A 20,781-nucleotide genomic window follows, 5' to 3' on the forward strand; every position below is an offset into this window, starting at 1 on the left:
TGTGCAACACTTGCTGTGACACACAGAGCCCTGAACTTCCCAAAATCTCCTCCCCAGGTCAAACTGAGACGTTCTGAGCAACAGAAATGAATCCAGAGCTGAAATCCCACAGGAACCTGGGGCACGTGGGGTCCTTTGGGAATTCCTGATGAGCTTAAAAAAAACCAGCCCAATCCAAACAGCAACAACCTCTCAGCCAGGGCCCCAGGAGGCTCTGAGCTCCCAGCTGCAGCATTTCCTTGCTTGCCTCAGGCTTTGTCACCTCTCCTTCTCCTGGGACTTGCTGAGCACACTTCCATGTGTGAGCTCCTGGAAAAACTCCCTACACAAGGACAGTTGTTTTCCTGGAAAAGCCCTATTTTTAGACCAGCAGTAGGTGTGCATTAGGGAGTGAGTGACCCATTCCAAAGCCAGCTCCTCTAACCCCAAATCCATGTGAATTCCCAGCCTGTGCAGCACCTGGTGCTGGCAGAACATTCCATGTCCCAAACTGCTTTGTTCTCTGTCCCTGATCCCACTCCTGACACAGACTCCTCCATGTGTATATGGTCAAAATGCCAAATTTCAGCTTTCCATAGGCATAACTCACTGGGAGAGAGCATGGAGCACATCAAGGCATGGATTCCCTGCTTCCTGTGGCTTTTTCCAAGCACTTTGCTCCTCCTGGGCTGTGCTGAATTTGCTTTCCCACGTAAAAGCCACCCTGCCCCTATTCTGGGCAGTTTTTCCATGAACACCTGACTCATTCCAGTGTGGCATGCTGAGCAGGGATATTGGGATGGGAATTTTCTTTCCTTTAACCAAAGCAAGGCCTCCGGGCAGCTCTAGGCTGGGTTTGTTCTGCCCCGGCTCTGGAGAGCTGAGCACAGATAACGCACGTTCCCTGTCAGGAGCCTAAATTTGGCCCTCTCCCTGGGGACTGCAGGCTGGAAAATATTCCCTAACAAAAGGAGGGGTTGTACAAACACAGAGGGCTAATGAGAAATGCTCTGTTCCTCTCTCCACAGTGTCTGCCAAGGGGCAGGGGGTGACCACAGAGCAGGGGAGAACCTTTGGCTGAGCTTAGAGTCAAGTGCAGGGCACTGCTGACTGCTGGTAACTGAGGAGGTTATTTTAGGAAGAATTATGGAAAAGTGAGCCTGAAAATACCCAAATCCATGCAGGGAAAAGGCACCCATGTGCTGTTTTTGAAGCCTGAGCAGGCTGTGGTACGTGAGTCAGGCAGTGCTCACAGGGGACAGTGGGGTCACAGCCTGTCCCAGCATGACCCCGGGCCAGCAGCACAGGTAAAGCCAGGCATTTCGGGGTTAACAACCATTCCAAACACCAACACCCCCAGAGATGATGGTGGGGAGGATGGAGAGACAAGCTGGAGCCCTGGCTGAGCCTGGAGACACCTGGATCGCTTCCCACATCACATCCAGGTGCAGAGGGAGATCCCCAGCTCCTCCTGCCTGGGCAGAGACATGACAGGGACAGGGACAGGGACAGCTCTGCTCTATCTGTACAGCTCCAGCCCAGCTCTGGTCAGGGCTGGAGATGAGCCCCAGCACTTACAGAGAAGAGAAACCAGTCCTGGGGGGAATCTGGTTATTTTTGGGAGCTCTTTGTCACCCACAAATACCTCACTGGAAATGTGCTCAGAGCCCACCAGAGGAGCAAGGGCCCTGCTTGTGCCAGAGTGACAAAGTCACCAGTGAAACCAAACAGGCAATGGAGATTTCTGGGCTCCCAGGGCAACACCAACAGTGTGAAGACACAGAAATTCAGCTTTATTCATTTTCTGCCTTTCAGAAGAAGAGTTGCAGCAGGCACAAAGATTTTCAGCTTCTTTGAAAAACTCCTCTCTGTCCCAGGCCTTTGTACCACCTGTGACTGAATACCCACACGTGTCAGTGCTATCTGAAGTTCCTCTACCAATTCAGTGTCTGAACACCCATGTGTGTCAGTGCTGTCTGAAATTGATTCCCCTCTGCCATAAATGTACAGCATCAAGTCCATCTCCATGTGGGGAATCTGCAGGAAGGAGGTGCAAATCCAGCCCTGGTGCCTCAATCAGCACCTGCAGCACATCTCACCCTCTCCAGTGGGCACAGCCCAAAACATCACAGAATTACAGAATCCTAGGAGGGCTGGGTTGGAAAGGACCTTGAAGACCTCCCAGCCATGGGCAGGGACAGCAGGGAAGAAGGGCTGTGGGAAGGTGCAAGCAATGGCTCAATGCAAGGAGAAATTGGGCTGACACAAGGTTTGGCTTTGTTTGGTTTAACTGCTCACTGTTGATCCAAGCACTCCATGGAAAATATGCAAAACAAAAGGGACAGAGCAGATTTAGAGCCCAAGAGCAGGAAAACAGCCTGGCCTGCCCAGAGCCCGGGAAGGGCCATGTTTACCTTCTGCAAACCACAGGTAGCAGTAAAATTAGTAATGGGCAATTAACATCCATTTGTCAATGGTTTCCTGGAAGGAATAACTGCGCTCCCCCTCCCCTTCCTGCCACCAGGGTCAGTAGGACAGCACAGGGGACATTCCAGGAAAGCAAAGAGCTCTGCAGAGAAGGGAGCTGGTAAAAGAGCCAGGTGTGCTGCAGCTCCTGCTTGTGGCTCAGGTTGAAGTGCTCAGCTCCTCACCTGCTCCATAGAAACCATCCCAGTGCTCCTGGGCAACCAGACATGGAAAATCAGCACCCTAAATCAAAGTGTGTGTCCCCAGTCACTGAAAGTTAATGCCCCTCGGTGTTGTCATGCAGGGAATGGCACAGATGGCTTCTCCTCCCAGAAATGCTGGCTTTGGGGACATGGAACACCCTTTTTTGGGACAGGGAACAAAGCAAAGCAGCTTCCAACCGCCACTGGGAAATTTGGGCAGGATTTTGGCTGTATTCCTGTACCCAGTTCCAGTGGAGGAAATTGTAAAATTCACAACAAGAGCTGAACAGGCTGAGGAAAAATGCTTTGGAAAATCCCACCATGGATTCCAGGCAGGCACAGTGTCCTTGCCCACTGGGGATCCCTGCCAAGCAGCTGGCACAAACACTCTGCCTCTTTGAGGCACTGCCAGGATTCGCCTTGCCCGCTGCCATTGAGATGCCCATTTGGAATCCTGCTGAAAAGCTGGGCTTTGGAAGATGTTTTTCCTGGGATTAAAGCTCAAGGTGAACACCTCCTGGTCTGTGGAAAGCCCCAGAGCCAGGTTGGCGGGGATGCTGTGAATTGTTCACCCCAGGACTGACCTTTCTGCAGGATCTCCAGATGTTCCCAGAGGATGTCTCCCACAAAATCAGGCGCCAGCTCCAGGAAGCACTCCTTGCCCAGGGCACAGAGGGCAGCTCCATTCATGCAGAACTTCTGGAAATCCACCTCCTTCAGGCTGAACTCGTTCACTGCCCACATCACCCAGTCCCGCACGTGCGTCTCCGTCCACTGCTGCGGGTCTGCAGAGGGATCCAGCCGTGAGCACCCTCAGGCAGCGCTCCCAGGACAGCAGGACACAGACAGTGCTGCAGCTGCCCTGCACTGCCACAGCCTCACCCCCGGCAGCCCACGGCACCAGGGTGTGAGGAACACCATGCCCAGGCTGGATCAGCCTTAATGTGGACACGTTTCATCCAAGGAACAAGCTTTGGATTTGTTTGGGACATCTAAACATCCCATCACTTCTCTGACCCCCTCCTCCCAGCCATTTCTCCAATTTTCTTGGTTTCTCCCACCAGCCTCTGTTAAAGAGTTCATGCTGCTTCTCTATTTAGTGGAGATGACTTGTCCACATTTTTCCAAGAAGCTTCAGGTGGTATTTGAAAGGCAACACCACCTGAGGAAAACCAGCAAGGGAGATGGCAGACAGGGAATTCTGGGCAGCCTGGAAGGAGGACACAACCCCTGTGGGTACTGTGGTTGTTCATGGGAAGCCAAGTCTTACCTTTGGGAATTCCCAGCCGCTGCTGCTCCTTGGCAAAGCCGCTGAACGTGGCTTTCAGTGCCTGGGACATCATTTCTTTGCTGCTGGGCGTTAATAAAGGCACATCTGCACATTCCATGTCTGAAAGAAGCAGGAGAGAAACACAGCCATGAGGACACAGGGCTGGGAAAGGTGTCAGGGAATGCCAGCCAGGTGTACATGGTGTTCCTACACTTCTGGAATGTTCTGCTGGATGATGATATCAAGGCCTTTCCAGATATCAGCCTGCTGGGCTTCAGCATTCCAGGTGTGTCTGGAGCTTGGGAAATGGCTCAGCAGCTCCAGGCACCGAGGAAGGCAGAGTCCCACACCAGGGTGAGCAAGAAAGAGGGAGAAAAGCATCCCTGAATTACCAGTCTGTCATCCCAGTGCAAAGAAAAGCAAGGAGAAAATTAAAGAATCCTAGAAAATTCTTTATTCTAGGAAATTCTTCCCTGTGAGGGTGGGAAGGCCCTGGCACAGAGAAGCTGTGGCTGCCCCTTCCCTGGAAGGGTCCAAGGCCAGGTTGGAACAATGTGGGATAGTGGAAGGTGTCTCTGCCCAAGGCAGGAGGTGAGATGGGATGGGCTTTAAGGTCCCTTCCATCCCAAACCATTCCATGATTCTAGGAGTCCATGAAAAAGCAAACTGACAGCAGGCTGAGACAGGATGGAGGAGTGGCAGAATACCCTTTTGAGGGGGGAAGGGAAACAAAGAGCTGGAAAATCCCACATTAGCCCAGAGTTACGTCAGGCACATCCATAGCAGGAGCCAGGGTGACTCATGGCCAAGGCTGCCATCCCATGGGACAGCGGGGCCAAGCCGAGAGCCAGGCCTGGAGTCAGTCCTGACAAGGACCAAACCTCTTCCTTTCCTTTTTTAAATCCCTTTTTCGAATTTATTTGGAAGGAGATGAAGCTTTGTTGCCAAAGAGTCTCACAATAAAAGCAACCATTTGAGGCAAAATATCTGAATAGAGGTTTGGCTCTTTTTCCCGTACTTTCAGTGTTCCTGAAAAACATCTTTGATGGAGAAGGAAAGTTTTGAACAACCACCACCCCAAAAACTGCCCTTGGTCAGCAAAGATGAAAATCTTCCACCTGAGATTGGTTTAGCTCGGCAGCCTAGTGGAAATTTTCCATGAAAACTAAGTGGAAAAATGACACCATGGGCAAAGAAAGTCTTTGGTGTTCTCATGAATATCTGGACGCCAACATTGAAAATAAAAAAAAAAAAATCTGAGTCTTGTGGAAACTCAACCACCACAGTTTTCCATCGCTCCAAGTTCATTAAACTCCTGATTTAATAAACTTTTACACCTGCAAAAAGCTGCTGAGGGCCTGTTGCAGGCAGTGTTGGTGTTTTCCTGATAAAATACAGAGTCAGGGATGGAAGCAGCGCTGCAGCCACTGGGAAGAGCCAGCCCAGCTGCCCAGTCTGGAACTCCTGCTCCACTCAACTCCTCCCCAGCCAAACTCATGGGCATCATTTAAAGGCCAAACAACCCAACACTGGGTTTTTTTCCAAGTGGGAATCTAGGGGTTGGGTCAACAGAATTCCAGGGCAGTGGTGCAGTCATCACCCCTGGAAATGTTTAAAAAACCCGTGGATGTGGCTCTTGGGGACATGGGTTGGTGGTCACCTGGCAGTGCTGGGGAATGGTTGGACCTCATGATCTTGGAAGGCTTTTCCCACCTAAACAATCCTGGTTTTCCATGGATAAACCTCCACATGCAGCTCTGTAGCACAGGGTGAGGGTGACAATGCTGCAAGTAATCCCAGATCATCTGCTGGATGCTCCCAACTCAATTCCACTGCCAAGCCACACAGAGCAACTTCTCTGTCCCCACTTCTGCACCTTCACCTCTCAGCCCCAACACAAAAATTCCCCCTTCCCTTTGCACATCCTCCAGCCAAGTCCCCAAGGCTCTCAAGAAATGATTGCAGACTCTTGGCTCAGGTAGGAACAGTGAAATTCCTGACAGGGAGTCTCTCAGGACACAATTCCTGCCCTCAGCCCAGCACACAATCCAGGATTGCCTCCACAGTGGCAGGATCAGGACCTTTGAAAGCAAATCCCACATCCAAAGGCTATTTGGCAAATTACACTTCATTATTTACTGGATTTGGCTGAAGAGGGCACGGAAAATGAGCAGCCACCATCGCTATCTCTGTTCCCCATCTGCTGCCTTAGATAACACTGGGAGAAAGTGGCTCAGTGCCCCTTTCCCTTCATCCTCAAGTTACACTTGAATGCTCTGCTCTCCCTGCTCTGTGGCCACAGGGACCACCCAGGAATCTGCTCCCTCTGCTGCCTCAACAGCAGCTCCTGCCTGCCCTGGGAAGATGACTCAGAGCCAGGCTAAGAAAACGGTTCTAACCCCAATTTAACACTGAATCACTGTGAAAACCTGTGTAGAGGTGAGCTCCTCAGGCCAGACACTGAGAGCAGGGTGAAAAATGGTATTTTTATCTCTGCAATAGTGAGGGACCATCCCTGATCCTGCTGTTTGGTAGTGCAGGATCCACAGGCTGGCTTTGCACAAACCCAGCAAATCAATTTTTCAGTAGCGGGAGGATAAGATTTCGGTTTAGGAAGGTGAACGCTGAGCTCTGCACAAACAACCTGTCAAAACAGGGGAGACTTAAAAGTGATTCCCAGGGAGAGGTCACAGGGAAGCAAACAATCTGTTCCCAAATAAAAAAAAACCAAGCCAGAGGACGGTTGCTATTTAAACACCCAAATCAACCCAAATGTGCATTTCAAGGCTTCTGCAAAATCTGTTGTGCTCGGCAGATTTAGGACTAAAACATCATTTGCTTTTTCCTGCAAGGTCGCGGCCACTTGTTTGAATTTCTGCTGAGGACAGAGCAGCCCCAAAGCCCTGAGCCTGCAGAAGCCTTGGTTGGCTCAGCAGTGTCCCAGAGCTGGGGAAAACTCACCCAGGGAAACCAAACCAGTGTGTGAAATTCTGCAGATGTGTTTGAGGACAAGGCTTGGCTGGTGGCTTGAGAAAGATGGGGTGGATGGACAGTTTTTACCCAAATTCTGCTTCTGCTGCTTTGAGAGTACTGAATTTATTTAAATAATTCAGTATTTATTTTAAAACTGGGTGGTTTATGAGCAGGGAGCATGGTGGGCTTCACCCAGCTCTGTGCAGGGCAAGGATTCAGACTCAGTGATCCCTTTGAATCCCTGCCAACCTGGAATATCCTATAATAATCCTATAACTCCATGAACTTTGCTGCTGCAGGGAAATTCCTTCCCGTGGAGGCAAACCCAGCCCTGGCAATGTCCTCCAGCCCTTCGCCTCCAGTCTGGGCTGCCTAAAGGTCAGAGTTGAGCAGAATTTCAGGAACAAAAGCAACAAGCCCCACTTTGCTGCCCCGGTATCAGCTTTCAGTGCCATCTGAAACCTGTTTGCAAGATTTTAATCAAACCTTGCACCAATAAAACCTCTCCTTTCGCCCTGCCCACGGAGCTCAGGCTGTGTGCAGGGGCTGGGGCGGGAGCCAGCACCAGGCCCAGCTGTTCCACCTAAACCCAGTTTAGGAATGCTGGGGCTTTAATCCCAAAAGCAAGCTCAGCAGCAGGGGCCAGACTGGGATTTCTGGAGGTTTTTATGAGCCCATCAAAGCTCCTGACACGGCTGCCACGTGCACCCAGCTGTGGGGATGCCATGTGCTCGTCCCTGCCGACAGAGCCGCCTTTGATTTCCCTCCTGGGAGAGCGGGCAGGGAGCTCTGGGTTGATTTTTAAACTGCCAGGAGTTGCAGTCGCCCTGGAGAGTTATGTCAGCAGCATCTGCAGAGCAGAGATGCAGGATTTGCCTCGCATGGGGACAGATTTTATCCGGCTGCAGGTTTCCAAGGCAAAGAGGGATCTGGAGGCTCCGTGGCTTCTCCAAACCAGGCCCCTTCAGCTCCCTGACATCCCTGGGGATGGGACTGAGAGAGACAGGAGGATAAAACACCCTGACATTGCCCCGGCTGGGTTCTGTGCCAAGGGGGACCTGCCCAGACCCCCCAGCCAGGGGCTTGTGAGCCTGAGAGAAAACCAGGAGCCAAGAGGCCAAGATCACCAAGTTCATCTCCCAGCCAAATTCCCACTCTGCTCCCACCAGGCCCTGCATGTATAAACTATTTCCACACATCTGATCTTTTTAAAGGACTCGGATTTACAAACTTCAGGGATTTTGACCTTCAAATGCACAGAACTCCTCTGCACGCCAAAGCCATTTGCAGCTGATTGCAGAAGGAGAATAAATGGCAGAGAGGGCAAAAAAAAAGGATGGGCTGAGCAGGGGGATGGGAGTAAAGCCATTTTTCAGCCCAGTTTCCACTCCGGGTCAGTGACTCCTCCAAGCTCCCCTCGGCCACTCACTTTTGTTTCCATCAGAGCCCCAGTGAGGCCCTGTGTGGGATTTCACCCAGTAGCTACTGGAAATGGATGTGGGGAGGGTCAGAGCAGAGCCACCTGACCCCACAGCACCTCCTGTCCTGGATGGATGGATGGATGGATGGATGATGGATGGAGGATGGATGGATGGATGATGGATGGATGGATGGATGGATGGATGGATGGATGGATGGATGGATGGATGGATGATGGATGGATGGATGGATGGATGGATGGATGGATGGATGGATGATGGATGGATGGATGGATGGATGGATGGATGGATGGATGGATGATGGATGGATGGGTGGGTGGATGGGTGGATGGATGGATGATGGATGGATGATGGATGGATGGATGGATGGATGGATGATGGATGGATGGATGGATGGATGGATGGATGGATGGATGATGGATGGATGATGGATGGATGGATGGATGGATGGATGGATGGATGGATGGATGGACACCAAGGGCAGGAACCCAAGGTCTCCTCAGTCTCCCCTGCCCAGGCCTGGAGCACAGGATGCCATGGAGATGCCAGGCCTTGTGTGGCTTGGCAGAGGCACAGGGACAAGGGGGAAAGGCTTGAAAATGAAACAGGGGAGATTTAGATTTAGATTTTAGATTTAGATTTAGATTGCATTTAGATTTAGACTTAGATTAGATTTCAGGAGGAAATTCTTCCCTGTGAGGGTGGGCAGGCCCTGGCACAGGGTGCCCAGAGCAGCTGTGGCTACCCCTGTGCCAGTCAGTGCCCAAGGCCAGGCTGGACAGGGCTTGGAGCAGCTGGGACAGTGGAAGGTGTCCTGGACCATGGCAGGGGGTGGTGTGAGATGGCCTTTAAGGTCCCTTCCAACCCAAACCATTCCAAAATTCTATGATTAAACTAGGGGGGAAAATGCAGGTTAGTTTCAAACAATATCATTTGCATCCAAGGGCTCCATGAATTCGTGCCTGTGTCCCTCAGAAACTTCAATCCCTGAGCCCTGAGGCAGCTGAGATTCCCCTGGAGCCCCCATCCCATCCTGGAGCTGCCCACGCTCCAGGATGTCCCCCCACTGCTGGGTGAGGATGGAGCAGGAGTTTCCCAGAGGGTGCCAGGGGTTCATCTCCCACCCCTCCCACGTGCCCACAGTGAGTCTGTGCCCACCAAGGCCATGGTTCCCCCCCAGCCCACCCCCAGGTCATCTCCCTGAGCCCCTCTGTCCCAGCTTTCCCCGGGATCCAGAGCAGGGCAGAGCTGGAGCTGGGGGAAGCAGCAGCACACATTTCCCAACGTGCCCCAGCTGGGAGGGTTCAGCAGCACAGAACCTTTCTCAGGATCAGAGCAGGCTGGGGAGAGGGGGGCTGGGAGCTGAGACCCTTCCCACGCTCCCCAGCGAGGCTGCCAGGCACCGTGGAGCCACCACGGCCCCACCACGGCCCCACCACGTCCCCACCACGTCCCCACCATGTCCCCATTTCCCCAGCTCGTGTTTCCAGCACCCCCAGGCTCCTCCAGCCCCTGGGGCAGCTCTGCCTTTCCCAGGTGCCCCCCGCCATGGAGCAGGGACACCCGGGCAAACAACCCTGGCTGAGCCCCCTGTTATTTAGGCAGGATTAGGCAAAAATTTGTGTGCACTTTTGAACTGTTTTCACAAGCGTTGCCTCTCACTCCCACGCAGGAAGCAGGAGAGGAGCCGGCCTGTTCCAATTAGGGCTCCTCGGACCCAAAGGGCAGCGAGATTCCAGGGGGGGAAAGGGAAAGTGGGACAGAAAGCTGGAAAAAAGGGACCAGAAGGAAATCTGGATGGGGAGCAGGGATAAGCACAGCAAGGGGTGTTTGCTGGGGATGGGATGGGAGCAGATGGGGGAGATTTGGGTCCCCTTCCTGCAGCAACGTGCCAGAGACTGGCCCTGCTTCCCTCTGCAGGGATGGCACAAAAGGTGCAGACATTTGCTATTTTAATTTAAAATAAATATATTTCTTCAACAAAAAAATAAAAAAGAGAAGAAAAATAAGTCTTTTTCCCCCTCCTTCAAGCAGTGAAAAATAAATACTGTGAGATGAAAGCTGGACTTCAAGAGAAAAACAAGAGAGGAAACCGAAAGCCCACAGTGCTTAGCACTGCAGAAAGCCCAACAAAGCCGGCTTTTTTCAGGCCCTCAGCAGTTTTCTTAGGGAGATGTGGTGTGCCATGGGGGCCAGCTCTTCCCCTCAAAACGGGCCTGAGCACTGTCCTGCCTAAATGCAGATAAAAGCATTTTGTCCCAGGTTTGGCTCTCAGCACTCGGAGCACCAGAGGGGAAGGTCTGGCTGTGGGTGAGGTGTTGGAATGCTCTGCTCAGCCTCGGGTTTGGGGTTCAGCCCTGTGAGCCATGGCCTGGCTGTGTCCATGAGGAAAACTGGCCACAGAGCAGCACCAGGTGAGGGAGGGCTGGTTTGGCTCTGGGTTTGGCAGCTGTGAGGAGCCAAGGCCAGGGAAAGGGTTCTGCAGTCACAGCCCACCCTGCTCAGGCTGCAGCTCCTTCTCCTCCCTCGCTCTCCCTGCTTTGTAACGTGGGTGTTGGATGGCAATCTTGGGAAAGCAGCATCCTTGAGAGTCCCAGGAGCTTGCAGGGGAGCAGCCTGGTGGGCAGCTCGATCTGTCCTTGGCTTTTGTGGGGAGAATGAAGTGCTAGAGAAAGGCCAGGGCTGAAGCTGAGCTAAACCACAGCCCCTGAGTCAACACTCACTCTGACTATGGGAAAGCTCCCACAGCTCAGCGGGGCCAGGGCCCACAGCTCCTCTTCCTTCAGCAGCTCAGGTTCTTCCCTCAGCTGAGGATTCACCCCATCCTCCCCATTTCAGCTGCTGCAAGGAGCACAGATGGATAAAGCAAACCCTGGGGAGATTCAGGCACCTCTAAGGTTGGGGAACGTGGCCACGGCTTAACAGCACTTGTTGGAGCCATGAAAGAAATCAGAAACAAGACTGGTCATCAATTAAGTTCCACCAGCATTGCCCAGAGCAGCTGTGGCTGCCCCTGGATCCCTGGAAGTGTCCAAGGCCAGGCTGGACAGGGATAGGGAAGGTGCCTGTGGGATGGGATGGGATGGGATGGGATGGGATGGGATGGGATGGGCTGGGATGGGATGGGATGGGATGGGCTTTAAGGTCCCTCCCCACCCAACCCACCCGAGAGCTCCAGGATGAGATGCTACAAGGCTGGAGTGGCTCAGCTCCAGCAGCAGCTCAGCACCAGACCCTGTCACTCTTGAATCAGCTTTAAATGGCCTCTGCAGCCCCTTCAAATTTAACAGCATCACAACCTACAGCTTCCACCAGCCTTTTCTGAGCCCGCTGGCCTGAGGGCACAGTCCAGGTCCATTAAACCCCTGTGGAGGCTCCAGGCTGCAGCCAGCCAGGAGGAACCTCCACCTGCCCAAACCCCTCCTGCTCAGGAGGCAAAGCCATCGCTTCCCGGCCTCTTTCCCAATGGAATATCCCAGCAGCGGCGTCCCTCTGCAGGCAGGATTAGCGCCTCACCTCCAGGCTGGGATCGCCTGTGAGCCAGGCTTCCCCTAATCACCCTAATCCCTGCTAACCGCGCCTCTAAAGGCTCTAATCCCCGGGCAGGGCAGGGCACACACGCTGCCGAGCCTGGAAAAGCCTGTCATGGACACCCAGCCCCTGGAAAAGCCTGTGAGGGACACCCAGCCCCTGGAAAAGCCTGTCAGGGACACCCAGCCCTGGAAAAGCCTGTGAGGGACACCCAGCCCGCTGGAGGCAGCTCAGGTGGAACCAGCCAGCCCAGGTCATGCCCCAACTCCAGGAGATGCTCCTTCCAACCCAGTCCCGCTGCTCACACCCCACAGAGCTCAGATTGCTCAACAGCAATGGGGAAAAAGGGAAAAACCCCTGCCAAGCCCCAGCACTCAGCACCGAGCACAGATGAGCACAGACAGTGCCCTGCTGCTGGCACAGAGCCCAGCTGCTCACCGGCTCACAAGCAGAAGCTGCTTGAAGCTCCTCACTGTCCCCAGGCTGAGGAGCCCTCAGTGCCAGCCGTGCCCCCAGAGCCTTGCAGGGCTGCAGGAGCCCAGCCTGAGCCCACCAGAGCAATCCCACCTGGGCTCCAGCACTCAGGGCATGGTGCTCCGGGTCACACACACCCACCTGAGAGCTCCCATTCCCTTCCAGCCTGGCCACGCCCAGGAGTTCTGCTGCTCTCTCCTCAACTCCCTGGCTGATGTTGCCATTTCTGGCACCTTTGATGAGGGAGGAATGGGACTGAAGGGTTTGTCCCAAGAGGAGGATGAACTCATCCCAGAACCCTGCCATGGGTTTTTCCTGGGTTGCAAAGGCACCTTGGGATGCTCCCAAGGTACTCCCCAGGCAGTTCAGATGGAACATTTCTCCATCCATCCAAACAAACCCTCAGACTCTTCTGCAGATATTCATCTCCCTGTCCTTCATCATCACCCAGGAATAGGAACAGACACAAAGGGGATTCAGCTCCAGCACCTCCAGCTGCTGCTGCAGGCTGGGGCTGCCAAGCCATGCACCAGAGTCTCCCAGCAAGGGAGAGCAGGGATGTAGCAAGGCCGGGTTGAGGATAATTGGCAGAACATCGTGTGGGGAAGATGCTGTCAGGATGGGAAGTGTGAAAAGGGAAGGCTGAGATCTCTTGGCAGGGCTGTCCCCTCGCAGCAGGAGGAAGGCCAAGGAACCTTCACTCAAGCTGAGCTCTTTCATCACTCACAAAGGATCCCAACCCTCCGAGCCGGCTCAGACACTCCTGAAGAACAAACTGTGCCAGCACACTTTGTGAGCAGCCACGCATGACCTCACAGCTCGGGATGTTTTCATCCCACAATCCCCATGATCCGTGTGCAATGACTCCATGCCCTGGATAAAACCCCATCATTTGTGCTGCCCATCACCAGGACACGAGACATTTCTGAGGCTGATGGACTCCAGAGCTGTCCCTGCTGCTGGGGGATCCTAACAGAAGCCTCAATTCCCTTGCCTTGGGAAGGGATTAGACACGGAGATGCTCAGCCAAGCACTTCCAATGTCTGTCCCGAGGAATTCCCAGCCTTCCCTTGATTTCCCTGCTCAGACTGATCCCTCTGTGTCCAGGCCCTGCCCCTGCCCCCGGGCCGAGTCACGCCAGACACGAGGCAGCACATGGCAGGGCAGTGGCAGTGCCCGGGGCTGGGGGGATGTTCAACCCCAGATACGTCCGACCACATCAAAGCCTCTGCTGCGCTCACCAGCTCCCATTCATCCTCCGGGAATGCGTGTGAGAGCCGGACCTGCCGCGGCACCAATGGGGAAGGTCCCTGGGGATGTTCCTGACGGCCAGACCGTCCCTCAGGATGCTGGCAGCACGGAGGAAGGCAGCGATGCGGGAGGATCAGAGGATGACGAGGGAGGGAGGGAGCTCCGGGTCACCTCCGCTCGCTGCCGCGGGCGACGGGCGCTGGGCGAGCCCTGCGCGGCTCGGCAGCTGCAGATTCCTGCCTGTCCCAGCCCTCCTCCGCAGCCTCGCCGGGCACCCCTTCCCCGCAGGGCAGCGCCAGCACACAGCCGGCATTGCTCAATGCAGCGCCACTCCCACCGTCCCTGGCTGCTGCGGGGGGACCGGCCAGCCCCGCTGCGACAGCTGCGACAGCTCCTCATCCTGCACATCTGGGACTGCTGCGCCCACAAAATCACAGAATTTCTAGGCTGGAAGAGACCTTTAAGATCATCGAGTCCAACCCATGTTCTAATACCTCAACTAGATCATGGCACCAAGTGCCACATCCAGTCTTTTTTTAAACACATCGAGAGATGGTGACTCCACCACCTCCCTGGGTAGATGATTCCAGTATTTGACCACTCTTCCTGTAAAAAACTTCCTCCTTAATTCTAGTCTATATCTCCCTTGGCGCAGCTTGAGACTGTGTCCTCTTGTTCTGTCTGTTGTTGCCCGGAGAAGGAGACCGACCCCCAGCTCACCACAGCCACCCTTCAGGAAGTTGAAGAGGGTGATAAGGTCACCCCCGAGTCTCCTTTTCTCCAGGCTGAACAGCCCCAGCTCCCTCAGTCGTTCCTCATATGGCTTGTGCTCCAAGCCCCTCACCAGCCTCGTTGCTCTCCTTTGGACTCAAGCATCTCAATGTCCCTCCTAAACTGAGGGGCCCAGAACTGGACGCAGTACTCCAGGTGTGGCCTCACCAGTGCCGAGCATGTGCAGGGCACAGGGAGGAGGAAGAGTAGGAGGAGGAGGCCAAGAGCTCCTTCACAGGAGCCCTGTCCTCACCTGTCCTCCCCATGTCCCCCCTCACCCCTCTGTGCCCATGTCCCCCTCACCCCTCTGCACACCAGGACTCCAGGGCTGCCCTCCCTTATCAGCCCGGTTGCAGTTTCCAAAGGCGGAGAGGGAAGATTAGGATATTTAGCTTTGAAATCAAACAAATAATTGCACAGACTTTCTGCAAACAGATCAGGGTTGGGAGGTCAGAGAGCAGCTGGTAAATCTCAGCACTGTTTGCTGTGCCTAAATAATATTAGACCAAGAATAATCAATCATTTTTAATCAACAAAATTATTTATAACTCTTTAGAGCAAACAGTCAACTCCAAAAGATGACAGGTAATGATCCACATGTATCCAATTCCCCTCTGTGGTTATGGACTGGCTCCTGTGCATCCCTGGATTTACTGCCCTGGAGATTTGCCCTCACAAGTGCCATGACCCTCTCTGAGGGTGTCCCTGGCCAGGCTCACAAGCACACACTCAAACACACACAAATACACCCAGCAGCCCCCTGTAGCTGAAACCCCTCCAGGGCAGCTCACAGCAGCCACTGCACATCCCAAGCACCTTCCCAAGCTCCATCTCCCAGGGAGGGAGGGAGGGAGAACCTGCTGGACAGCAGAGGAGAAGGTGCTCCTTCTGCCCTGCCACCTGAGCCAGTGACACCTCCTGGGGTTGTGGCTGTGCTGATGGCACCGCTGACCCCTCCATGGGGAACCATTCATGTCCCACACCCTGCACACCCTCCCAGCCCCAGGCAGGCCCTGCACAGCAGCACATGATCCCAGCAGCCACAAGGACAGGAGCCTTTTCCTGGCTGGGCTGGAAGCCATGAAAGCCAAGGGATTGCTGAGAGAATAACGAGAGCCAGCTTCCCATTTGGGACCAGGAGGGAACCAGGACAAGGCCATCCCTGGATGCTCCTGCCAGCCCTGCACCATTCCACCTCCCTGTCCCCTGCCCAAGCTCAGCTCCCCCAGTGGTGGAGGCCAGGAAGGGCCTGGGAAAAACCTGGGAACCAAAGCTCTGCAGCCCACACCAGCCTCAGGAGCAGCGGTGCCAAAGTAATTTCATTTCACAATTTCCCAGGAACAATTCTCCCGGGTTTATTAATTTTTAAGCAGACAAGAAAAGCAACAAAGGGGATTTTCCAGGAGAGCCCTAGGATTAATCATCTCCATCCCAGGCTGAGCACAGGGCTCCTGGGCTTTGCCCAGGTGTGTCACACCATGCAGCATCCGGGTTTCCAGTATCCTCAGGCACAGGAGTGAGGATTTTCCCAATCCCCAAGTTCTTCTTTTCCAGCTCCTACTTCTAGGAAACTTCCCACCAGGGAAGGGACCAGTGCAGGGGTTGGACCAGACCATGCTCTGGGAAGATGAAGGTGGGAGTGAGCTGGGAGAAGCAGCCAAAGAGGAGCTGGGCTGCCCCATCAGGCTCAGCCCTCCCATCCCAGGGCCAAGCGCTGTCCAGGCTGGATTATGTCAGCTCCTGGCCTCACTGGGAAGAGAGAAGGGCAGGCAGGGATAAATGTGAGGTGCTGGGATCTGCCCAGAGGAAGCCTGAGCTTGGAAACCTCGCTGAGGGCTGGGGGAGAGGCTGAGCTGCTCCCAGGCCTCGCATCCACCCCGCGGAGCATCCGGAAGCCATTAAGGAATTACAGCCTGGCTGGCCCCGAGCCCTCCCCGGCAGAAGTGCCTGGAGCAGATGGTGAAAGGGCTGATTGAATTCGGCTGCTCACGCCAAGAGGCTCTTTAGGAGACACTCAATGGAGGAGGGGGTGGAGGGGGCAGCATTTGGGACTCGGGAGCTGAGAGCCCTTGCCAGGAACTCCAGGAATCCTCTGTCAACCCTAAGGAGGCTGGAGGAGCTCTGGCAGTGACTTGGATGTGTGGTTTGAGGGGTGTGAGATTCCCTTGGGAGCTTGGCCCCAAGCTCCTGGTGCTCCAGCAGTGACTCCTCAGTGATCCAAGGCTGGTTCCTCTCCCTTCATCTCCAAGGGCACTGTGCACTGGACCAGATCCCTTCCAGGGACCTGGCATGGCCCCAGGAGCTGAGTGATCCCAAGCCTTGGTCCCAGCTGAGGAGGAGGCACAGGAGCTGTCAGTCCAACAGCCCTGCCCACCCCCGGGGCTTTCCTCCCAGAAAAATGCGGGGTTGCAAAGATCCTTATTTCCCAATTTGGTGTAATCCCACCCCATTCCCACACTGGGTATGGGACCAGACCTCCCAAAGAGCCCTCAGAGAGGGATGGAACTCCAGTTACTCTGGATGAAGAGGAGGTGGGGAAAAAAGACCAGGATGCGAGAAATGTAGGATGAAAAAGAGCCAACAGGAGGGGGAAAAAAGCCTGAGGAAAAATGTGCTTGGAAAGTCATCCTCGGTGCCAGCCCTCCCGGGGGTGATGCCAGTGCCTGGGCAAAAACACAGATGGAGGAACCAAAACTGCCTGGGGATGAAGGAAGAGCTTAAACCCTCCCAGGAAAGTGGAGGGGAAGAAAAGGAGGAATGCCCCAAAAACCAACACAGCCCCAAGCTCTGGGCTCCCTGCCCTGGCCAGCCAGCTTCAGCTCCCCATTCCCTGTGTCCCAGGGGCACAGGCATCGGCTCCAAGGCCCCCGTGCCATCCCCTATGTCCGAGTCCGTCCCTGTTTTTCCAAGGGAGAAAGCTGCAGTGAGTCCCCCCGGATTCCCTGGCCGGCTGCCCGATGTTGGGAAATCGGGAGCCTGGTCAGGCTCTGCCGGAGGGGCCGGCACGGAGCGCTCCGTGACCGTCAGGGGATCTTTGCGGAGCAATCTTTTCCGAGACAAGTCATGAGATTATTTCTTGCCTGGAATTTGCTCCCGCAGCTCCCATCGGCCCCGGACTGCTGAGTCAAGAGACCGCCGGGGCTGTGCCCTCCAGATGAGTAAATAAATTGCCATGGGGAGCGCGGGGGGCCGGGGGGGGCTGGCGCCCGGCGGGGCGCGGGATGGGGCAGGGAGGGACCCGATGACTCCCGAGCCTTGGGCTGGGGATGGATCCCGGCTTGGCAGCCGCGCACGGAGTTAGTCACCAGATTAGCCAGCACTTACACACGCGGCTTAAAGGCACATCATCCTCCTCCCCGTTCCCTTTCCACCGGGGTCTTATCCCCCTTTTCCCTTCTTTTATTTTTGAGATTTCTTTCAACCGGACTTTGGCTCTCAGTGAGTGCCAGGGACGGGCAGCCCGACAGCCAGGCAAGGCAGAAGCCCTTGAAGACACCGAAGGGGGGAAAGGGTCCGGCCCGGGGGTGACAGAGCTCGGGCAGCCCCTCCTGATCCCTCCCGTCCCGCTGTGCCGCTCGCCGGGCGCTCGGGTCACTCTATAGGATCCATATGGCCCCGGCTGCTCCGCGCTCGGCTGCTTGGAACCAGGAATGGTGCGAGTCATCCCGCTCGAAGGCAAACAGGCGCACGGCCGGGGCCTTTCATGTTCCGGCCTTTGGAGCCAAATTCAAATCTGGAGCCGCTTAAAGGGACGGAAAGAGCCCGAGCGAGGAGCGGCCCCGCCGGGCCACGGCTACCGGGACAGCTCCGCATCGCAAACCACGCGGCTGCCGCTGGAAAGCGAAACTGCCCCAACCTTCCCAGACCCTGCTGGAAAGGGAAACTGCCCCAGCCTTCCCAAACCCCACAGATACCACTGGAAACTGCCCCAGCCTTCCCAAACCCTGCTGCTGCCTCTGGAAAGGGAAACTGTCCCAGCCTTCCCAAACCCCGCTGGAAAGGGAAACTGCCCCAGCCTTTCCGAACCCCACTGGAAAGGGAAACTGCCCCAGCCTTCCCAAACCCTGCTGCTGCCTCTGGAAAGGGAAACTGCCCCAGCCTTCCCAAACCCCACTGGAAAGGGAAACTGTCCCAGCCTTGCCAAACCCTGCTGCCACGGGAAACTGCCCCAGCCTTCCCAAACCCCTCTACTCCCCCTGGAAACTGCCCCATCCTTCCCAGACCCCAGCACAGCCCTGGACCCCAAGCCCAAAGTTCCTGGCAGCCCTTGACAAGGATGGGCTTGGGAAATGCCACCGGTGCTGCTCCCAAGCTCCTCTGCAGCCCGGGGCTGATGGCAGGGCTTGAGCAGAGGAGCTTTTCCTCATTTGCAGCTGCAGAGCAGGAGGAATTGCGTTTGCTGACCTCACGGAGCAGTCTGAGGCATGGAGCAGTTGGGTAACGTGCCTCAAGCACTTGAAAAGAGAAAGCTCTTGGCATTGCATTTTCAAACCGCTTCTAACAATAATGGGTAAAAAAAGAAGGGAAAAAAAAAGACCCAAATTTCACGTGTCCCACTCCATCTTTTTTTAATTTTCCAGTGGAAAAAGCCAGGACTACTCAGCTTTTGCAAGTTGTTTCTTCAGAGGGTTCAGGTTTCGGTAAACAATTGCTCAAAACTAAAAGGTAAGAAAGCAAAAATCCCCTTTTCTGCTCCCAGAGCAGTGACCAAAATTCAGTGGCTTTGCACAAACACATGCAGGCACCTCTGAAAAAAACTTTCATGTGGGTCAAAAAGCCACAGCTTGATTATTGTGATAAAAACTGCTGACAACGGGGGGTAAACAACAGAAAACAACCCCAAAGCACTGCCCAGTGTCCAGCTTCAGCTTTTGGGGTCTGCTGCTGGTGGGGACAGCTTCCCTGAGTGAGCAGGGTAATCCTGCAAGGCCATGCCAGGAGAGGCAGCATCCCAGGGAATGGCAGCCAGCCCCATCCTGCCTTGGTTCCCGAGGGATGCTGAGCCTGCCCCAGTGTCCCAGCACCCCCAAACTGGGAATTCTGGGGGGTGGATGGCTCAAGGTCTGCCTGCTGCTGGTGAGGAGCCGGGCAGTGGAACACAGAGCGTGGAGAGCAGGAATCCTGCAAGCAGAGGGAGACCTGGAGCACCCAGCTGAGGATGCTCTCTCCTCCCTGAAACGGTGGAATGGGAGTGCTGTGCCTCAGTTTCCCTAAAAACAAGCTCTCATCAAACCTTTTCTCAACATCTTTTGGGATGCAAGGCCCCAGAGCCTCAGAAAGAAGCTTTTAAAGAAAAGCTCAGTCCCTGGGCTGGCTTCTCCTGCACTCCCCACCAGCCATGAGAAGAATGCCTTGGAATCACGTCAAGTATTTGAGATGAGATGGGGGGAGAGAGAGGGGGCAGGCGAGGGGAGAGGGGGAGCTTTGACTCAGTGTCTGGCTTCTTTCATCAATTCCACATTCCTGCTCATGCCATCACCCTCCGGGAAAGTGCCACAACCTACAGGACCCATGTGGAGCCAATTTAGAATCCCCTCCGTGTAAGAAAATGCATTTTGTTCATTAGCAAGCTCTGGATGCTCAGCTGGGCTGAGGGCAGCCCCACAGCCATCCCAGAAGGGGATTCAGTGGGAAGATATCCTACACACAGCCACAGCCCAGAGCACAGCAGCGCTCCCTGCACTCCCAGGACGTTGTTCCAGCCCAAATATCCCCGGGGTTCCTGCCCCAGCCACCTGAGCTGAGGTCTCTGCCTCTGCTGGCTGTATAGGAAAGGTTTAAACACAAAGAAAAAAGCTGGAGAGCAGGGAATTGCTGGAGCAGGTATTGTTTTGTGCCCAGCAGCAACTGGGAGATGAATGAATGGGAATTCCAGCCCCAGAGCCCAGTTCAGAGCCAGACAGAGCCCTGGGACTTTGCACATCCCAATCCACAACCGGGGCTGTCACAATGACTCCAATCCTCATTCCCAGAGCACAGGGAGCCACAGAAAGGAGGGGATTTTCCTCTCTGGGCAAGCAAGCGGCTGTTTCTCGGTGTGTTTGTGATATTTCTCTGGCAGGTTATATTTATCCACGAGCTCCAGGAACCAGATGTGGGATGGAGGGGCTGTGCTGCAGCAGCTTCCTGCCTCCCTGCAAACACCAGCCCCACCTGCCCTGCCCAGAGCAGGACACAGCCTGCAGGGCCAGGAAACTCTGCAAGGTCAGGGCAGGGGACAGGGAAAAACGTGTCACCTGCCTGGTCCTGCACAGGGAGCATTGCTGCCATGAGCTGCTGATGTTCATGGGACAGAGCAGCAAATCTGGGAGTTTTGGCAGTTGACTGAAAAAAAACCCCAAAACCTCAACATAAAAATGCAGAGTTTCAGTTCAGAAGGAGATGGTAGTGAGAGAGCAGGGCTTTACCCTTCCAGGGCTACTCT

At 54.8% G+C, this 20,781-nt stretch overlaps 1 protein-coding gene across 2 annotated transcripts in view; it reads right to left on the reverse strand.

Moving 5' to 3' along the window:
- Positions 1-20,781, reverse strand: part of ETS1 (ETS proto-oncogene 1, transcription factor) — an 81,537-nt gene that overhangs the window by 21,103 nt on the left and 39,653 nt on the right. For both annotated transcript variants that reach the window (XM_074559438.1, XM_074559437.1), the window contains 2 exons: positions 3,919-4,038; positions 3,233-3,433 (listed from right to left, as the gene is read on the reverse strand). In XM_074559438.1, coding sequence (XP_074415539.1) covers positions 3,233-3,433; positions 3,919-4,038 — 321 coding nt within the window. The remainder of the gene's footprint in view (positions 1-3,232; positions 3,434-3,918; positions 4,039-20,781) is intronic.

Source organism: Zonotrichia albicollis, chromosome 27 (assembly GCF_047830755.1).
Source record: "Zonotrichia albicollis isolate bZonAlb1 chromosome 27, bZonAlb1.hap1, whole genome shotgun sequence".
Classification (NCBI taxonomy): domain Eukaryota; kingdom Metazoa; phylum Chordata; class Aves; order Passeriformes; family Passerellidae; genus Zonotrichia; species Zonotrichia albicollis.